The sequence below is a fragment of the Oncorhynchus clarkii genome, chromosome 7 (genome assembly GCF_045791955.1).
Source record: "Oncorhynchus clarkii lewisi isolate Uvic-CL-2024 chromosome 7, UVic_Ocla_1.0, whole genome shotgun sequence".
Taxonomy (NCBI): Eukaryota; Metazoa; Chordata; class Actinopteri; order Salmoniformes; family Salmonidae; genus Oncorhynchus; species Oncorhynchus clarkii.
Genome location: NC_092153.1, coordinates 8173943 through 8192442, shown reverse-complemented (window position 1 = coordinate 8192442; position 18500 = coordinate 8173943). Strand labels below are relative to the sequence as shown.

The 18500-nt window shown below is 40.6% G+C and overlaps 1 protein-coding gene across 1 annotated transcript in view; it reads left to right on the top strand.

Moving 5' to 3' along the window:
• Positions 1-18500, top strand: part of LOC139413995 (glypican-6-like) — a 188303-nt gene that overhangs the window by 112463 nt on the left and 57340 nt on the right. The window contains exon 3 of the mRNA XM_071161880.1: positions 10367-10497. Within this exon, the coding sequence (XP_071017981.1) occupies positions 10367-10497 (131 nt within the window). The remainder of the gene's footprint in view (positions 1-10366; positions 10498-18500) is intronic.

Here is an 18500-nt window from a genome sequence, read left to right as displayed (position 1 = left end):
TACTCTATAGCTACAGTAACATACTAGCAAGGCTACAGTATTACTACTCTATAGTTACAGTAACATACTAGCAAGGCTACAGTATTACTACTCTATAGTTACAGTAACATACTAGCAAGGCTACGGTATTACTACTCTATAGCTACAGTAACATACTAGCAAGGCTACGGTATTACTACTCTATAGCTACAGTAACATACTAGCAAGGCTACGGTATTACTACTCTATAGTTACAGTAACATACTAGCAAGGCTACGGTATTACTACTCTATAGTTACAGTAACATACTAGCAAGGCTACAGTATTACTACTCTATAGTTACAGTAACATACTAGCAAGGCTACGGTATTACTACTCTATAGTTACAGTAACATACTAGCAAGGCTACGGTATTACTACTCTATAGCTACAGTAACATACTAGCAAGGCTACGGTATTACTACTCTATAGCTACAGTAACATACTAGCAAGGCTACGGTATTACTACTCTATAGCTACAGTAACATACTAGCAAGGCTACAGTATTACTACTCTATAGTTACAGTAACATACTAGCAAGGCTACGGTATTACTACTCTATAGCTACAGTAACATACTAGCAAGGCTATGGTATTACTACTCTATAGCTACAGTAACATACTAGCAAGGCTACAGTATTACTACTCTATAGCTACAGTAACATACTAGCAAGGCTACAGTATTACTACTCTATAGTTACAGTAACATACTAGCAAGGCTACAGTATTACTACTCTATAGCTACAGTAACATACTAGCAAGGCTACGGTATTACTACTCTATAGCTACAGTAACATACTAGCAAGGCTACAGTATTACTACTCTATAGTTACAGTAACATACTAGCAAGGCTACAGTATTACTACTCTATAGCTACAGTAACATACTAGCAAGGCTACAGTATTACTACTCTATAGTTACAGTAATACTACTCTATAGCTCTATAGTTACAGTAATACTACTCTATAGTTACAGTAATACTACTCTATAGTTACAGTAATACTACTCTATAGCTCTATAGTTACAGTAATACTACTCTATAGTTACAGTAATACTACTCTATAGTTACAGTAATACTACTATATAGCTCTATAGTTACAATAATACTACTCTATAGCTCTATAGTTACAGTAATACTACTCTATAGTTACAGTAATACTACTCTATAGTTACAGTAATACTACTATATAGCTCTATAGTTACAATAATACTACTCTATAGGTCTATAGTTACAGTAATACTACTCTATAGTTACAGTAACACTACTCTATAGTTACAGTAATACTACTCTATAGTTACAGTAATACTACTCTATAGTTACAGTAATACTACTCTATAGCTACAGTAACAATACTCTATATTTACAGTAATACTACTCTATATCTACAGTAATACTACTCTATAGTTACAGTAATACTACTCTATAGCTACAGTAACACTACACTATAGCTACAGTAACAATACTCTATATTTACAGTAATACTACTCTATATCTACAGTAATACCACTCTATAGTTACAGTAATACTACTCTATAGCTACAGTAATACTACTCTATAGTTACAGTAACACTACTCTATAGTTACAGTAACACTACTCTATAGTTACAGTAATACTGCTCTATAGCTACAGTAATATTACTCTATAGCTCTATAGTTACAGTAATACTACTCTATAGTTACAGTAATACTACTCTATAGTTACAGTAATACTACTCTATAGTTACAGTAATACTACTCTATAGTTACAGTAATACTACTCTATAGTTACAGTATAGTTACAGTAACACTACTCTATAGCTCTATAGTTACAGTAATACTACTCTATAGTTACAGTAATACTACTCTATAGTTACAGTAATACTACTCTATAGTTACAGTAATGCTACTCTATAGTTACAGTAATACTACTCTATATCTACAGTAACACTACTCTATAGTTACAGTAACACTACTCTATAGCTCTATAGCTACAGTAATACTACTCTATAGTTACAGTAATACTACTCTATAGTTACAGTAATACTACTCTATAGTTACAGTAATACTACTATATAGTTACAGTAATACTACTCTATAGTTACAGTATAATTACAGTAACACTACTCTATAGCTCTATAGTTACAGTAATACTACTCTATAGCTATATAGTTACAGTAACACTACTCTATATCTACAGTAATACTACTCTATAGTGACAGTAACACTACTCTATAGCTCTATATCTACAGTAATTCTACTCTATAGCTGCAGTAATACTACTCTATAGCTACAGTAATACTACTCTATATCTACAGTAATACTACTATATAGTTACAGTAATACTACTCTATAGTTACAGTAACACTACTCTATAGCTCTATAGCTACAATAATACTACTATATAGTTACAGTAATACTACTCTATAGTTACAATAATACTACTCTATAGTTACAGTAATACTACTCTATAGTTACAATAATACTACTCGATAGTTACAGTAATACTACTCTATAGTTACAGTAATACTACTCTATAGTTACAATAATACTACTCTATAGTTACAGTAATACTACTCTATAGTTACAGTAATACTACTCTATAGCTACAGTAACACTCCTCTATAGTTACAGTAATGCTACTCTATAGTTACAGTAACACTACTCTATAGTTACAGTAATACTACTATATAGTTACAGTAACACTACTCTATAGCTCTATAGCTACAATAATACTACTCTATAGTTACAGTAATACTACTCTATAGTTACAGAAATACTACTCTATAGTTACAGAAATACTACTCTATAGTTACAGTAATACTACTATGTAGTTACAGAAATACTGCTCTATAGTTACAGTAATACTGCTCTATAGTTACAGTAACACTACTCTATATCTACAGTAATACTACTCTATAGTTACAGTAACACTACTCTATAGCTACAGTAATACTACTCTATAGTTACAGTAATACTGCTCTATAGTTACAGTAACACTACTCTATAGTTACAGTAATACTATTCTATAGTTACAGTAATACGACTCTATAGTTACAGAAATACTACTCTATAGTTACAGAAATACTACTCTATAGCTACAATAATACTATTCTATAGCTACAATAATACTACTCTATAGTTACAATAATACTATTCTATAGCTACAATAATACTACTCTATAGTTACAATAATGCTACTCTATAGTTACAGTAACACTACTCTATAGTTACAATAATACTACTATATAGTTACAGTAATACTACTCTATAGTTACAGTAATACTACTCTAGAGTTACAGTAATACTACTATATAGTTACACTAATACTACTCTATAGTTACAGTAATACTACTCTATAGTTACAGTAATACTACTCTATATCTACAGTAATACTACTCTATAGTTACAGTTATACTACTCTATATCTACAGTAACACTACTCTATAGCTCTATAGCTACAATAATACTACTCTATAGTTACAGTAATACTACTATATAGTTACAGTAACACTACTCTATAGCTCTATAGCTACAATAATACTACTCTATAGTTACAGTAATACTACTATGTAGTTACAGAAATACTACTCTATAGTTACAGTAATACTATTCTATAGCTACAATAATACTATTCTATAGTTACAGTAATACGACTCTATAGCTGCAGTAATACTACTCTATAGTTACAGTAATACTACTATATAGTTACAGTAATACTACTCTATAGTTACAGTAACACTACTCTATAGCTCTATAGCTACAATAATACTACTCTATAGTTACAGTAATACTACTCTATAGTTACAGAAATACTACTCTATAGTTACAGAAATACTACTCTATAGTTACAGTAAAACTACTATGTAGTTACAGAAATACTACTCTATAGTTACAGTAATACTGCTCTATAGTTACAGTAATACTACTCTATAGCTCTATAGTTACAGTAACACTACTCTATATCTACAGTAATACTACTCTATATCTACAGTAATACTACTCTATAGTTACAGTAATACCACTCTATAGCTACAGTAATACTACTCTATAGCTACAGTAATACTGCTCTATAGTTACAGTAATACTACTCTATAGCTCTATAGTTACAGTAATACTACTCTATAGCTACAGTAATACTACTCTATAGCTCTATAGTTACAGTAATACTACTCTATAGTTACAGTAATACTACTCTATATCTACAGTAATACTACTCTATAGTTACAGTAATACTACTCTATATCTACAGTAACACTACTCTATAGTTACAGTAACACTACAGTAATACTATAGCTCTATAGCTACAGTAATACTATAGTTACAGTAATACTATAGTTACAGTAATACTACTCTATATCTACAGTAATACTACTCTATAGTTACAGTAATACTACTCTATATCTACAGTAATACTACTCTATAGTTACAGTAATACTACTCTATATCTACAGTAACACTACTCTATAGTTACAGTAACACTACTCTATAGCTCTATAGCTACAGTAATACTACTCTATAGTTACAGTAATACTACTCTATAGTTACAGTAATACTACTCTATATCTACAGTAATACTACTCTATAGCTACAGTAATACTACTCTATAGTTACAGTAACACTACTCTATAGTTACAGTGATACTACTCTATATCTACAGTAATACTACTCTATATCTACAGTAATACTACTCTATAGCTACAGTAATACTACTCTATATCTACAGTAACACTACTCTATAGTTACAGTAATACTACTCTATATCTACAGTAATACTACTCTATAGCTACAGTAATACTACTCTATATCTACAGTAACACTACTCTATAGTTACAGTAATACTACTCTATATCTACAGTAACACTACTCTATAGTTACAGTAATACTACTCTATAGTTACAGTAATACCACTCTATATCTACAGTAATACTACTCTATATCTACAGTAATACTACTCTATATCTACAGTAATACTACTCTATAGTTACAGTAATACTACTCTATAGTTACAGTAATACTACTCTATAGTTACAGTAATACCACTCTATATCTACAGTAATACTACTCTATAGCTACAGTAATACTACTCTATATCTACAGTAACACTACTCTATAGTTACAGTAATACTACTCTATATCTACAGTAATACTACTCTATATCTACAGTAACACTACTCTATAGTTACAGTAACACTACTCTATAGCTCTATAGCTACAGTAATACTACTCTATAGTTACAGTAATACTACTCTATAGTTACAGTAATACTACTCTATATCTACAGTAATACTACTCTATAGCTACAGTAATACTACTCTATAGTTACAGTAACACTACTCTATAGTTACAGTAATACTACTCTATATCTACAGTAATACTACTCTATATCTACAGTAATACTACTCTATAGCTACAGTAATACTACTCTATATCTACAGTAACACTACTCTATAGTTACAGTAATACTACTCTATATCTACAGTAATACTACTCTATAGCTACAGTAATACTACTCTATATCTACAGTAACACTACTCTATAGTTACAGTAATACTACTCTATATCTACAGTAACACTACTCTATAGTTACAGTAATACTACTCTATAGTTACAGTAATACCACTCTATATCTACAGTAATACTACTCTATATCTACAGTAATACTACTCTATATCTACAGTAATACTACTCTATAGTTACAGTAATACTACTCTATATCTACAGTAATACTACTCTATATCTACAGTAACAATACTCTATATCTACAGTAATACTACTCTATATCTACAGTAATGCTACTCTATATCTACAGTAATACTACTCTATATCTACAGTAATACTACTCTATATCTACAGTAATACTACTCTATAGCTTTAAACCATAAATGCTGTGAAATATAGGTGATGTTGTCTGTGTCGTTGCTTCAGTTTGGGTGGCAAGGTGTTGTTGCTGACTAGTTTATCCTCAAAGGTTAATCCCCTGCTCTCATTCTAATGTTCCAATTAATTACCTTCTCGGAGCTCTGAACGTTGTTTACTGTTTACGGAAGGTGAAGAACGGACGAAGCACATCGGTGAGCGACGACTGTAATTACAGTAGTATCACCTCATTACGGGCTGACCTTGGGCTAGGTCATGGCGTTGTGGGTTGTGTTTCCTGGATAGTGTACTTGTTTCATTTGTATTTTGTGGAACTAGATAAAAGGTCATGTGCTTTTTAGCGAAAAGGTTCAAGGTCAATTATGGTGTTCAACAAGACTCTGTGCTCGACCCATTATTTAATATTTATTTCATATATATTTTTATTCTGGAACATAAGACTTGGACACGGAGCTCAACAGGATGTGATGTTATTCTGGGACATGCAACAACCATCTGAATTAGTTAATGTAGCAGACAGGAATGTATATTGGCATGGCTAACCAATATTCATCCCTACAGTAACATGTAAATTAGACATACTGATTTGTGGATCTCTAAACTTAAAATGACAAAGAATTTTAACAAAACAACCCTGTATTTTGAGACAACAGTAGTAATTGTATTTGTGAGACAAAAGTGGTAACTGTATCTGTGAGGTAACAACCCTGCAGTCTTTGTGGGATATTCCTTTGTGTTTTTCCTCTCGCGGGTCAGTTCTTACTGAATCTGCCCTGAGGGTCCTCATCTCAGCTCTGTTGACACGTCTTTCATTTCTGCTCCTAATTGACTCTCAGGTCCCAGTTCTTTGCTTTGGTTTCCTCTCTACAGTAATGAAAGGACTTGCTCTCTGTCTCTGACGCTCGCTCTCCCTCTCTGTCTCTCTCCAGCTCTCCCTCTATCTCTCTCACTCGCTGTCTCTCTCTCTCTCTGACTCTCTCCCCTCAAACCCTCTCCCCCTCCCTCCCTCTCTCTCTCTCTCTCTCTCTCTCTCTCTCTCTCTCTCTCTCTCTCTCCCTCTCTCTTTATTCCTCTCTCTCTCTCTCTCTCTCTCTCTCTCTCTCTCTCTCTCTCTCTCTCTCTCTCTCTCTCTCTCTATTCCTCTCTCCCTCTCTCTCGCTCTCCCTCTCTCTCCCGTCTCCCTCCCTCCCTCCCTCCCTCCCTCTATTCCTCTCTCTCCCTCTCCCTCTCCCTCTCCCTCCCCCTCTCTCTCCCTCTCCCTCTCCCTCTCCCTCTCCCGTCTCCCGTCTCCCGTCTCCCGTCTCCCTCCCTCCCTCCCTCCCTCCCTCCCTCCCTCCCTCCCTCCCTCCCTCCCTCCCTCTATTCCTCTCTCTCCCTCTCCCTCTCCCTCCCCCTCTCTCTCCCTCTCTCTCTCTCTCCCTCTCTCTCTCCCTCTCTCTGTCTCTCTCTGTCTCTCTCTGTCTCCCTCTCCCTCTCCCTCTCCCTCTCCCTCTCCCTCCCCCTCTCCCTCCCTCTCTCTCTCTCTCTCTCTCTCTCTCTCTCTCTCTGTCTCTCTCTCTCTCTCTCTCTCTGTCTCTCTCTGTCTCGCTCTCCCCTCCCTCTCCCCCGTATCGTCCAGACACTGTAAAGCTTTATGATATTTTGCGGAGGAGAGACAAGACAAGAGTCTAATGAAAAGATGAAGTACATTTTCATCCTATTCTCTTGCAGAGCTCGGCAGGTGGATAGGGTTCATCCCCTCCACAGTAATAGGTTCTATATGAAGCTAGATCAATGTGTTTTATATGAACACAGATTAATTATACGTTGTTTTAATGAAAACAAAAGAGCTGGACAATAGAGTCATCTATCTTCAGTATTGATCCATGCCAAACCTCACACAGAGTCATCTGCTTCCTGTCGCTAATGTACTGTACTCTTCCTGTCCAGACCTCACACAGAGTAATCTGCTTCCTGTCTGCGATGTACTGTACTCTTCCTGTCCAGACCTCACACAGAGTAATCTGCTTCCTGTCTGCGGTGTACTCTACTCTTCCTGTCCTCCTGCCCTTTGGAACTTCCTGCAGTTACAGTCCTCCCCACTTCCTCAGACTCACTACAGGAATATAGGTTTCAGAACAGTAGTTTTGGAAGACCAGCTCATCAAGTGATTTAGGAATCATAGTGTACCATTTATTTCAGACAGATGGTTTGACAGGAAGTACCATGCATAGAGGTGTATTTAAGACTGGTGATAAACTAGACTGGATGTGTTGGTGTCTCCATAGGACCAGATTAATATGGACTGGTGATAAACTAGACTGGATGTGTTGGTGTCTCCATAGGACCAGATTAATATGGACTGGTGATAAACTAGACTGGATGTGTTGGTGTCTCCATAGGACCAGATTAATATGGACTGGTGATAAACTAGACTGGATGTGTTGGTGTCTCCATAGGACCAGATTAATATGGACTGGTGATAAACTAGACTGGATGTGTTGGTGTCTCCATAGGACCAGATTAATATGGACTGGTGATAAACTAGACTGGATGTGTTGGTGTCTCCATAGGACCAGATTAATATGGACTGGTGATAAACTAGACTGGATGTGTTGGTGTCTCCATAGGACCAGATTAATATGGACTGGTGATAAACTAGACTGGATGTGTTGGTGTCTCCATAGGACCAGATTAATATGGACTGGTGATAAACTAGACTGGATGTGTTGGTGTCTCCATAGCACCAGATTAATATGGACTGGTGATAAACTAGACTGGATGTGTTGGTGTCTCCATAGCACCAGATTAATATGGACTGGTGCAGCTGTCTACAACCAAGACATGTAATGAATTGGAGATGAGAGACGGTGTAACGAGGGTACCGGGAGTGTTTTAATAAGTAAACACAACAATAAAGACAAACCACAAACACGACGCACCGACATGAAAACAGAGTCAATTATCACCTGAGGACAGAACCGAGGGGAGTGACAGATATATGGGGAAGGTAATCAAGGAGGTGATGGAGTCCAGGTGAGTGTCATGAGGCGCAGGTGCGCGAGACGATGGTGACAGGTGTTGGGGGATAATCAGCAGCCTGATGACCTAGATGCCGGAGAGGAATCAGGAACTCTTGGCAAACACAGATAGACAATGAAATGCAGCTTTTAACTGATCACAATTAATACCAGCTTGTTTGTTATCTTCATGTCTTCACAATTAATAACATCTGGTTTGTTATCTTCACGTCTTCACAATTAATAACAGCTTGTTTGTTATCTTCACGTCTTCACAATTAATAACAGCTTGTTTGTTATCTTCACGTCTTCACAATTAATAACAGCTTGTTTGTTATCTTCATGTCTTCACAATTAATAACAGCTTGTTTGTTATCTTCATGTCTTCACAATTAATAACAGCTTGTTTGTTATCTTCATGTCCTCACAATTAATAACAGCTTGTTTGTTATCTTCATGTCTTCACAATTAATAACAGCTTGTTTGTTATCTTCATGTCCTCACAATTAATAACAGCTTGTTTGTTATCTTCATAATTAATAACAGCTTGTTTATTATCTTCATGTCTTCACAATTAATAACAGCTTGTTTGTTATCTTCATGTCCTCACAATTAATAACAGCTTGTTTGTTATCTTCATGTCCTCACAATTAATAACAGCTTGTTTGTTATCTTCATGTCCTCACAATTAATAACAGCTTGTTTGTTATCTTCATGTCCTCACAATTAATAACAGCTTGTTTGTTATCTTCATGTCCTCACAATTAATAACAGCTTGTTTGTTATCTTCACGTCTTCACAATTAATAACAGCTTGTTTGTTATCTTCATAATTAATAACAGCTTGTTTGTTATCTTCACGTCTTCACAATTAATAACAGCTTGTTTATTATCTTCACAATTAATAACAGCTTGTTTATTATCTTCACAATTAATAACAGCTTGTTTATTATCTTCATGTCTTCACAATTAATAACAGCTTGTTTGTTATCTTAATGTCTTCATAATTAATAACAGCTTGTTTGTTATCTTCATGTCTTCATAATTAATAACAGCTTGTTTGTTATCTTCATGTCCTCACAATTAATAACAGCTTGTTTGTTATCTTCATGTCTTCATAATTAATAACAGCTTGTTTGTTATCTTCATGTCTTCATAATTAATAACAGCTTGTTTGTTATCTTCATGTCATTACAATTATACAGAGTATCTGTTCCACAGATATCAGAACTGTTTTCTCAGCTGTTTTACTGAAGACTAATTCACAATTCGTCTTTTTTGTTCGTGTTAATTAGGAGGCTGTTGAATTAACAATTACTCTTTGATGTTCTCTATGCCCTTACTGAGTTCAAAGTCCCTCGAGAAGATCTGTGTGTGTGTGTGTGTGTGTGTGTGTGTGTGTGTGTGTGTGTGTGTGTGTGTGTGTGTGTTTGTGTGTGTGTGTACGCTGTCAGATCTAATGTCACCTCTGTGTGTGTGTGTGTGTTGTTACAGATGCCATGTTGCTGGTAGCTGACCGGCTGGAGGGACCCTTCAACATCGAAGCCATCATGGAACCCATAGATGTGAAGATCTCTGAAGCAATCATGACCATGCAAGACAACAGCATGATAGTTTCAGCTAAGGTAAAGACAACAACCTGACAGTTTCAGCTAAGGTAAAGACAACAACCTGACAGTTTCAGCTAAGGTAAAGACAACAGCATGACAGTTTCAGCTAAGGTAAAGACAACAACCTGACAGTTTCAGCTAGGGTAAAGACAACAACCTGACAGTTTCAGCTAAGGTAAAGACAACAACATGACAGTTTCAGCTAAGGTAAAGACAACAACATGACAGTTTCAGCTAGGGTAAAGACAACAACATGACAGTTTCAGCTAGGGTAAAGACAACAACATGACAGTTTCAGCTAGGGTAAAGACAACAACATGACATTTTCAGCTAAGGTAAAGACAACAACATGACAGTTTCAGCTAAGGTAAAGACAACAGCATGACAGTTTCAGCTAGGGTAAAGACAACAACATGACAGTTTCAGCTAAGGTAAAGACAACAACCTGACAGTTTCAGCTAAGGTAAAGACAACAGCATGACAGTTTCAGCTAAGATAAAAACAACAGCATGACATTTTCAGCTAAGGTAAAGACAACAACCTGACAGTTTCAGCTAAGGTAAAGACAACAACCTGACAGTTTCAGCTAAGGTAAAGACAACAGCATGACAGTTTCAGCTAAGGTAAAGACAACAACCTGACAGTTTCAGCTAGGGTAAAGACAACAACCTGACAGTTTCAGCTAAGGTAAAAACAACAGCATGACATTTTCAGCTAAGGTAAAGACAACAGCATGACAGTTTCAGCTAGGGTAAAGACAACAACATGACAGTTTCAGCTAAGGTAAAGACAACAACCTGACAGTTTCAGCTAAGGTAAAGACAACAGCATGACAGTTTCAGCTAATGTAAAGACAACACCATGAGAGTTTCAGCTAAGATAAAGACAACAGCATGACAGTTTCAGCTAAGGTAAAGACAACAACATGACAGTTTCAGCTAAGGTAAAGACAACAACATGACAGTTTCAGCTAAGGTAAAGACAACAGCATTGTCAGATTGTCTTTCTGTAAATTCAGAGCATTTCGCTCTCAGAGCCATTCTGGACGCTATGGCCGAGGAGTAGAGTTGATCCGAGCGTTCAACGGCAATCATGCACGGAAGCTAACTGGCTAACGTTGGCTAGCTACTTCCAGACACAAATGAAAGAACACCTCACTCTGCCCATTCTACTCGCCCTGGCAGAGCTGGTTAGGCTGTTTTCATGTTATCCAGAGCGTAGCTGACTGTAACTATGCTGCTGGGAAACCATTTAATGACGCTTTTTTGACTGCTGCTATTTAATTACGTGTTACTATTATCTCTTATTCATATCCATATTTATTTAAACTGCATTGTTGGTTCAGGGCTCGTAAGTAAGCATTTCACTGTGAGGTCCACTACACCTGTTGTATTCAGCATTTCACTGTGAGCTCTACTACACCTGTTGTATTCAGCATTTCACTGTGAGGTCTACTACACCTGTTGTATTCAGCATTTCACTGTAAGGTCTACTACACCTGTTGTATTCAGCATTTCACTGTAAGGTCTACTACACCTGTTGTATTCAGCATTTCACTGTAAGGTCTACTACACCTGTTGTATTCAGCATTTCACTGTGAGGTCTACTACACCTGTTGTATTCAGCATTTCACTGTGAGGTCTACTACACCTGTTGTATTCAGCATTTCACTGTGAGGTCTACTACACCTGTTGTATTCAGCATTTCACTGTGAGGTCTACTACACCTGTTGTATTCAGCATTTCACTGTGAGGTCTACTACACCTGTTGTATTCAGCATTTCACTGTGAGGTCTACTACACCTGTTGTATTCAGCATTTCACTGTGAGGTCTACTACACCTGTTGTATTCAGCATTTCACTGTGAGGTCTACTACACCTGTTGTATTCAGCATTTCACTGTAAGGTCTACTACACCTGTTGTATTCAGCATTTCACTGTGAGGTCTACTACACCTGTTGTATTCAGCATTTCACTGTGAGGTCTACTACACCTGTTGTATTCAGCATTTCACTGTGAGGTCTACTACACCTGTTGTATTCAGCATTTCACTGTGAGGTCCACTACACCTGTTGTATTCAGCATTTCACTGTTAGGTCTACTACACCTGTTGTATTCAGCATTTCACTGTGAGGTCTACTACACCTGTTGTATTCAGCATTTCACTGTAAGGTCTACTACACCTGTTGTATTCAGCATTTCACTGTAAGGTCTACTACACCTGTTGTATTCAGCATTTCACTGTGAGGTCTACTACACCTGTTGTATTCAGCATTTCACTGTGAGGTCTGCTACACCTGTTGTATTCAGCATTTCACTGTGAGGTCTACTACACCTGTTGTATTCAGCATTTCACTGTGAGGTCTACTACACCTGTTGTATTCAGCATTTAACTGTAAGGTCTACTACACCTGTTGTATTCAGCATTTCACTGTAAGGTCTATAACACCTGTTGTATTCAGCATTTCACTGTGAGGTCTACTACACCTGTTGTATTCAGCATTTCACTGTAAGGTCTACTACACCTGTTGTATTCAGCATTTCACTGTGAGGTCTACTACACCTGTTGTATTCAGCATTTCACTGTGAGGTCTACTACACCTGTTGTATTCAGCATTTCACTGTAAGGTCTACTACACCTGTTGTATTCGGCATTTCACTGTGAGGTCTACTACACCTGTTGTATTCAGCATTTCACTGTGAGGTCTACTACACCTGTTGTATTCAGCAGTTCACTGTGAGGTCTACTACACCTTTTGTATTCAGCACATGTGACTAATACAATTTGATTTGATTCTGGATCTGATTTCTGTCCACACTATGACCAATGAGCTACTATATACTCAATGCACGTCACTAATAGTGCGGTTAGTGTGGTTAGTATGAGTGTTGAAACACAGCTCAGGTGTTCCACAGGGCTCTGTTTCCGACCTGTTCATGTTTAATTAGTGCTTCATATTATTTACCATATAGAATGCTGTTATCCTGACGATGCAAGTTGATCAATTCATCAGAGTAATTATAACTTTTAAAATGTTCTCTTTGTTGACAAACTCTCTGTTTGTAAATACTAGCTATGTTTTGTTGTTGTTGTTGATCAGGCCCATTCTGGACAAATATTTTAACTGTCAGGACTTGACTGTAAAACTCAACATTATCTGCCTTGGAATTTAGAACTCCATAACAGAACCTCTTTACATTCAGTAAGGTTCTGTTCAAGAAGTTCAGACTCTTCAGAACAGCTGACACCCTGGTGTCTGTTGGCCTTGTGTCTAGAATGGATACCATTTAAGTCAGACAGGGTGAGTTAAGTCCACGGTCAACATGATGGAGTTTCAGAAAGTCCTAATGGTTTCGTAACATTTCTCTCAAATGTAATCCTGTATTGGGAAATGGTTTTCAAACCCCCATGCTGCTGAACGAGGCCAAACCACAAATTACAGTGTAGTATGAATCACGACATGACTGAGAGTCAAGCTGTTCCAAGAACAGACCCATGTTTCTGAGGAGATAGATGTCTCTGCCCGTCCCTTCCTCCCCTCTCCTCCCCTGCTCCTTCCTCCCCTCTCCTCCCCCGTTCCTTCCTCTCCCCTCTCCCCCTGTTTCTTCCTCCCCCTTCCTCCGTTCCTTCCTCCCCCTCCTCCCCTCCTTCCTTGATCCTTCCTACCCCATGCTGGGCTGTAGGTCTACTAAACGGTGCTGGGCTGTAGGTCTACTGAAAGGTGCTGGGCTGTAGGTCTACTGAATGGCTCTGGGCTGTAGGTCTACTGAATGGTGCTGAGCTGTAGGTCTGCTGAATGGTGCTGTAGGTCTACTGAATGGTGCTGGGCTGTAGGTCTACTGAATGGTGCTGGGCTGTAGGTCTACTGAATGGCGCTGGGCTGTAGGTCTACTGAATGGCGCTGGGCTGTAGGTCTACTGAATGGCGCTGGGCTGTAGGTCTACTGAATGGTGCTGGGCTGTAGGTCTACTGAATGGTGCTGGGCTGTAGGTCTACTGAATGGTGCTGGGCTGTAGGTCTACTGAACGGTGCTGGGCTGTTGGTCTCCTGAATGGTGCTGCGCTGTAGGTCTACTGAATGGCGCTGGGCTGTAGGTCTACTGAATGGCGCTGTAGGTCTACTGAATGGTGCTGGGCTGTAGGTCTACTGAATGGTGCTGGGCTGTAGCTCTACTGAATGGTTCTGTAGGTCTACTGAATGGCGCTGTAGATCTACTGAACGGTGCTGGGATGTAGGTTTACTGAATGGTGCTGGGCTGTAGGTCTACTGAATGGTGCTGGGCTGTAGGTCTACTGAATGGTGATGGGCTGTAGGTCTCCTGAATGGTGCTGGGCTGTAGGTCTACTGAATGGCGCTGGGCTGTAGGTCTACTGAATGGCGCTGGGCTGTAGGTCTACTGAATGGTGCTGGGCTGTAGGTCTACTGAATGGTGCTGGGCTGTAGGTCTACTGAACGGTGCTGGGCTGTAGGTCTACTGAATGGTTCTGTAGGTCTACTGAATGGCGCTGTAGGTCTACTGAATGGGTCTGTAGGTCTACTGAATGGGTCTGTAGGTCTACTGAATGGGGCTGTAGGTCTACTGAATGGCGCTTGGCTGTAGGTCTATTGAATGGTGCTGGGCTGTAGGTCTACTGAATGGTGCTGGGCTGTAGGTCTACTGAATGGCGCTTGGCTGTAGGTCTACTGAATGGCGCTGGGCTGTAGGTCTACTGAATGGTGCTGGGCTGTAGGTCTACTGAATGGGGCTGTAGGTCTACTGAATGGTGCTGGGCTGTAGGTCTACTGAATGGTGCTGGGCTGTAGGTCTACTGAATGGGTCTGTAGGTCTACTGAATGGTGCTGGGCTGTAGGTCTACTGAATGGTGCTGGGCTGTAGGTCTACTGAATGGGTCTGTAGGTCTACTGAATGGTGCTGGGCTGTAGGTCTACTGAATGGGGCTGTAGGTCTACTGAATGGTGCTGGGCTGTAGGTCTACTGAATGGGGCTGTAGGTCTACTGAATGGTGCTGGGCTGTAGGTCTACTGAATGGTGCTGGGCTGTAGGTCTACTGAATGGGTCTGTAGGTCTACTGAATGGGGCTGTAGGTCTACTGAATGGGTCTGTAGGTCTACTGAATGGGGCTGTAGGTCTACTGAATGGGGCTGTAGGTCTACTGAATGGGGCTGTAGGTCTACTGAATGGGGCTGTAGGTCTACTGAATGGTGCTGGGCTGTAGGTCTACTGAATGGGTCTGTAGGTCTACTGAATGGGGCTGTAGGTCTACTGAATGGGTCTGTAGGTCTACTGAATGGGGCTGTAGGTCTACTGAATGGTGCTGTAGGTCTACTGAATGGTGCTGGGCTGTAGGTCTACTGAATGGCGCTGGGCTGTAGGTCTACTGAATGGTGCTGTGCTGTAGGTCTACTGAATGGTGCTGTAGGTCTACTGAATGGTGCTGGGCTGTAGGTCTACTGAATGGTGCTGTGCTGTAGGTCTACTGAATGGTGCTGGGCTGTAGGTCTACTGAATGGTGATGGGCTGTAGGTCTCCTGAATGGTGCTGGGCTGTAGGTCTACTGAATGGTGCTGGGCTGTAGGTCTACTGAATGGTGCTGGGCTGTAGGTCTACTGAATGGTGCTGGGCTGTAGGTCTACTGAACGGTGCTGGGCTGTAGGTCTACTGAATGGTTCTGTAGGTCTACTGAATGGCGCTGTAGGTCTACTGAATGGGTCTGTAGGTCTACTGAATGGGTCTGTAGGTCTACTGAATGGGGCTGTAGGTCTACTGAATGGCGCTGTAGGTCTACTGAATGGTGCTGGGCTGTAGGTCTACTGAATGGTGCTGGGCTGTAGCTCTACTGAATGGTTCTGTAGGTCTACTGAATGGCGCTGTAGATCTACTGAACGGTGCTGGGATGTAGGTTTACTGAATGGTGCTGGGCTGTAGGTCTACTGAATGGTGCTGGGCTGTAGGTCTACTGAATGGTGATGGGCTGTAGGTCTCCTGAATGGTGCTGGGCTGTAGGTCTACTGAATGGCGCTGGGCTGTAGGTCTACTGAATGGTGCTGGGCTGTAGGTCTACTGAATGGTGCTGGGCTGTAGGTCTACTGAACGGTGCTGGGCTGTAGGTCTACTGAATGGTTCTGTAGGTCTACTGAATGGCGCTGTAGGTCTACTGAATGGGTCTGTAGGTCTACTGAATGGGTCTGTAGGTCTACTGAATGGGGCTGTAGGTCTACTGAATGGCGCTTGGCTGTAGGTCTATTGAATGGTGCTGGGCTGTAGGTCTACTGAATGGTGCTGGGCTGTAGGTCTACTGAATGGCGCTTGGCTGTAGGTCTACTGAATGGCGCTGGGCTGTAGGTCTACTGAATGGTGCTGGGCTGTAGGTCTACTGAATGGGGCTGTAGGTCTACTGAATGGTGCTGGGCTGTAGGTCTACTGAATGGTGCTGGGCTGTAGGTCTACTGAATGGGTCTGTAGGTCTACTGAATGGTGCTGGGCTGTAGGTCTACTGAATGGTGCTGGGCTGTAGGTCTACTGAATGGGTCTGTAGGTCTACTGAATGGTGCTGGGCTGTAGGTCTACTGAATGGGGCTGTAGGTCTACTGAATGGTGCTGGGCTGTAGGTCTACTGAATGGGGCTGTAGGTCTACTGAATGGGACTGTAGGTCTACTGAATGGTGCTGGGCTGTAGGTCTACTGAATGGTGCTGGGCTGTAGGTCTACTGAATGGGTCTGTAGGTCTACTGAATGGGGCTGTAGGTCTACTGAATGGGTCTGTAGGTCTACTGAATGGGGCTGTAGGTCTACTGAATGGGGCTGTAGGTCTACTGAATGGGGCTGTAGGTCTACTGAATGGGGCTGTAGGTCTACTGAATGGTGCTGGGCTGTAGGTCTACTGAATGGGTCTGTAGGTCTACTGAATGGGGCTGTAGGTCTACTGAATGGGTCTGTAGGTCTACTGAATGGGGCTGTAGGTCTACTGAATGGTGCTGTAGGTCTACTGAATGGTGCTGGGCTGTAGGTCTACTGAATGGCGCTGGGCTGTAGGTCTACTGAATGGTGCTGTGCTGTAGGTCTACTGAATGGTGCTGTAGGTCTACTGAATGGTGCTGGGCTGTAGGTCTACTGAATGGTGCTGTGCTGTAGGTCTACTGAATGGTGCTGGGCTGTAGGTCTACTGAATGGTGATGGGCTGTAGGTCTCCTGAATGGTGCTGGGCTGTAGGTCTACTGAATGGTGCTGGGCTGTAGGTCTACTGAATGGTGCTGGGCTGTAGGTCTACTGAATGGTGCTGGGCTGTAGGTCTACTGAACGGTGCTGGGCTGTAGGTCTACTGAATGGTTCTGTAGGTCTACTGAATGGCGCTGTAGGTCTACTGAATGGGTCTGTAGGTCTACTGAATGGGTCTGTAGGTCTACTGAATGGGGCTGTAGGTCTACTGAATGGCTGTAGGTCTACTGAATGGTGCTGGGCTGTAGGTCTGTAGGTCTATTGAATGGTGCTGGGCTGTAGGTCTACTGAATGGTGCTGGGCTGTAGGTCTACTGAATGGCGCTTGGCTGTAGGTCTACTGAATGGCGCTGGGCTGTAGGTCTACTGAATGGTGCTGGGCTGTAGGTCTACTGAATGGGGCTGTAGGTCTACTGAATGGTGCTGGGCTGTAGGTCTACTGAATGGTGCTGGGCTGTAGGTCTACTGAATGGGTCTGTAGGTCTACTGAATGGTGCTGGGCTGTAGGTCTACTGAATGGTGCTGGGCTGTAGGTCTACTGAATGGGTCTGTAGGTCTACTGAATGGTGCTGGGCTGTAGGTCTACTGAATGGGGCTGTAGGTCTACTGAATGGTGCTGGGCTGTAGGTCTACTGAATGGGGCTGTAGGTCTACTGAATGGGGCTGTAGGTCTACTGAATGGTGCTGGGCTGTAGGTCTACTGAATGGTGCTGGGCTGTAGGTCTACTGAATGGGTCTGTAGGTCTACTGAATGGGGCTGTAGGTCTACTGAATGGGTCTGTAGGTCTACTGAATGGGGCTGT